Source organism: Vollenhovia emeryi, unplaced genomic scaffold, assembly GCF_000949405.1.
Source record: "Vollenhovia emeryi isolate VEMERY1.0 unplaced genomic scaffold, V.emery_V1.0 DF940729.1, whole genome shotgun sequence".
NCBI lineage: Eukaryota > Metazoa > Arthropoda > Insecta > Hymenoptera > Formicidae > Vollenhovia > Vollenhovia emeryi.
Window position 1 is genome coordinate 7,500 of NW_011965637.1, and position 2,256 is coordinate 9,755.

The 2,256-nt window shown below is 32.8% G+C and overlaps 2 protein-coding genes across 2 annotated transcripts; both read left to right on the forward strand.

Annotated features, from left to right (window-relative positions):
• Positions 1-90: 90 nt before the first annotated feature.
• Positions 91-1,035, forward strand: LOC105555786 (zinc finger protein 853-like). Its single transcript, XM_012002830.1, has one exon. It carries the CDS (start codon positions 158-160, stop codon positions 950-952), a length of 795 nt encoding a protein of 264 aa, XP_011858220.1. The 5' UTR covers positions 91-157; the 3' UTR covers positions 953-1,035.
• Positions 1,036-1,550: 515 nt separating this feature from the next.
• Positions 1,551-2,203, forward strand: LOC105555787. Its single transcript, XM_012002831.1, has one exon. The coding sequence runs from the start codon at positions 1,598-1,600 to the stop codon at positions 2,159-2,161; it is 564 nt and encodes a 187-aa protein (XP_011858221.1). The 5' UTR covers positions 1,551-1,597; the 3' UTR covers positions 2,162-2,203.
• The last annotated feature ends 53 nt before the right edge of the window (positions 2,204-2,256 follow it).

The following is a 2,256-nucleotide window of genomic DNA, read 5'->3' on the forward strand; positions in this document are numbered from 1 at the left end:
CTCCTCGGCGAAAGATTGTCCCCATTGCTCTGCCCGTCGAGACACGTTTGCCACGCGCTTCGCGACACGTTGGATTCCTGTTCATCCCAGTGTGTATCATCCGATTGCATCGTCCCGCGCGGGGCCCAGTGGCCTTTTAATTAAATTAAAAGTAGAAATGGTAAGAGCGTGTTGTGTTCCTACTTGCCATTCTAAGAAGAACGTTCCATCACATGTTTTCCCTAAAAGTACTAACCGTCGCAAGTTATGGCTAGACGCTTTGCATATAAAATCATTGGACCTAGAAGTAGAAAAACTACGAGTGTGCCATAAACATTTTCGAGAAAACAATTATAGTTGTTCAGCAACGAGACGAATTTTAAAAAGTGATGCGATTCCATCAATTATGTTGGATGAAAATATACAAGCAGATTCAAATATTCCACAACATATATATCAGAATAATGAGGAAATAGGAGATGTTTGTCAAGAACACACAGTGGAATTGGAGTTACAAGAACAAAGACAGCTTATTTTTCAAGGTCAAAATGATCACAACATATTTGTTGAACAGCAACAATTGAAGGAACAGCAACAAGATTTAATATTGCAACAGCATGAAGAACAGATGCAACAACAACAACAATTATTAGTGCAACAACAACAAAAACTTGATCAGTTAGAGGAGACAATTACAAAGCATCTTCAACATAGTCCAAAATCTTGTAGACCTGATCTTGAAGAAATAAGCAGACAAAATTTGTTGACCCCAAAAGCCAAGAAATTTTATCAACGCACTGTACAACTGAAAACAAAGAACAGACGTCTAAAGAGACGTCTAATGAAACAAATTGCTTCCAAGTTGACAATAAACAGAAAAACAAGTAAAAGAATAGTTGCTAACACTGCAAGTGTACGAGAGCAATTTGTTAATATGATTGTGAGGAATAGTAATGTTGCACCACAGGTATGATTTTAAAATCTAACAATTCATTTTTGATCCAATTCTTTCATCATATCTATATTTTCTCATTTTCATTAAAAATTAACATATATATATACAATATATGTATATGTGTTCGTGCGTGTGCGTGTGTGTGTATGTGTGTGTGTGTGTGTGTGTGTATAACTTGAAATTTTGTATTGTAGAAACTGGTAGAAACACACACACACGCACGCGCGCGCGCGTGTTTATGTGTGTATATTTCTAAAATACAAAATATTAAATTTTCAAAAAATTCCAAAGTAATAGTAATATTTAGCCGTGAAATCGAAAAGATTCCTTAAATAAAGAAATGACCATTTTCGGCTCTAGCTGGATCTTCGTAGTGTAATAATAAAATAAAAATAATTCTTACTTTATATTATGTGCTATTGTTATTTACTATCATTGAAATACTATCATTCAAATTCATAATATTAATTATATTTTTTAAACTTATCAATATTATTTTTATAAATTATAATAATTATTATCATTAAAATAGATTACATCTATTTTATATAATAATAATTAAAGTTATCAATATTATTCATACAAATTATTGTAAATATTATTTGTACATATCTTTTTCATTTTGTTTTATAACAGGCTAGACGTTATACTTTGGAAGAAAAAATGTTTTGCATTGGAATTTACCGTAGATCCCGTGCTTCATATAAATACCTATCCAAATATCTCTCATGTCCTTCTATTACAACTTTAGACACGGCACTGGAACATATTCCCTTAAATTCTGGATGCAACAATATTATTCAGAAATATCTGAAGTTAGTTGTACAAGAAATTGAAGAAAAAGATTTATATTGTATATTGATTTGGGATGAAATGTCCATCCAATCTGCTGTGTATTATAATTCGAAAAACGATAAAGTTATTGGCTTTGAAGATTGGGGCATGAAACGAACCCGAAAATTTGCTGATCACGCAATAGTGTTTTATATAAGATGTCTTTCTTCGGGTAATCACATGCCCATTGGATACGGATTTTGCAACAGTACAACAAATACACCACAACTTGTAAGGTGCATCAAACAGTGGTTGACGATTCTTATAAAGTGTGGGTTGAAACCAGTAGCAACAGTATGTGATCAAGGAGCTACGAATGTAGCAGCTATTAACTCATTAATTCATGAAGCCAACCTTTCGCGACACAGAAGTCATAAGAATCCCAGTAAGTAACTCACATGCACGCACGCACTACCCATTTATGCACGTTTGCATTATATGTATAATATTATCTTTATTATTGTGCATTTTTATTCTGGATTTAATTA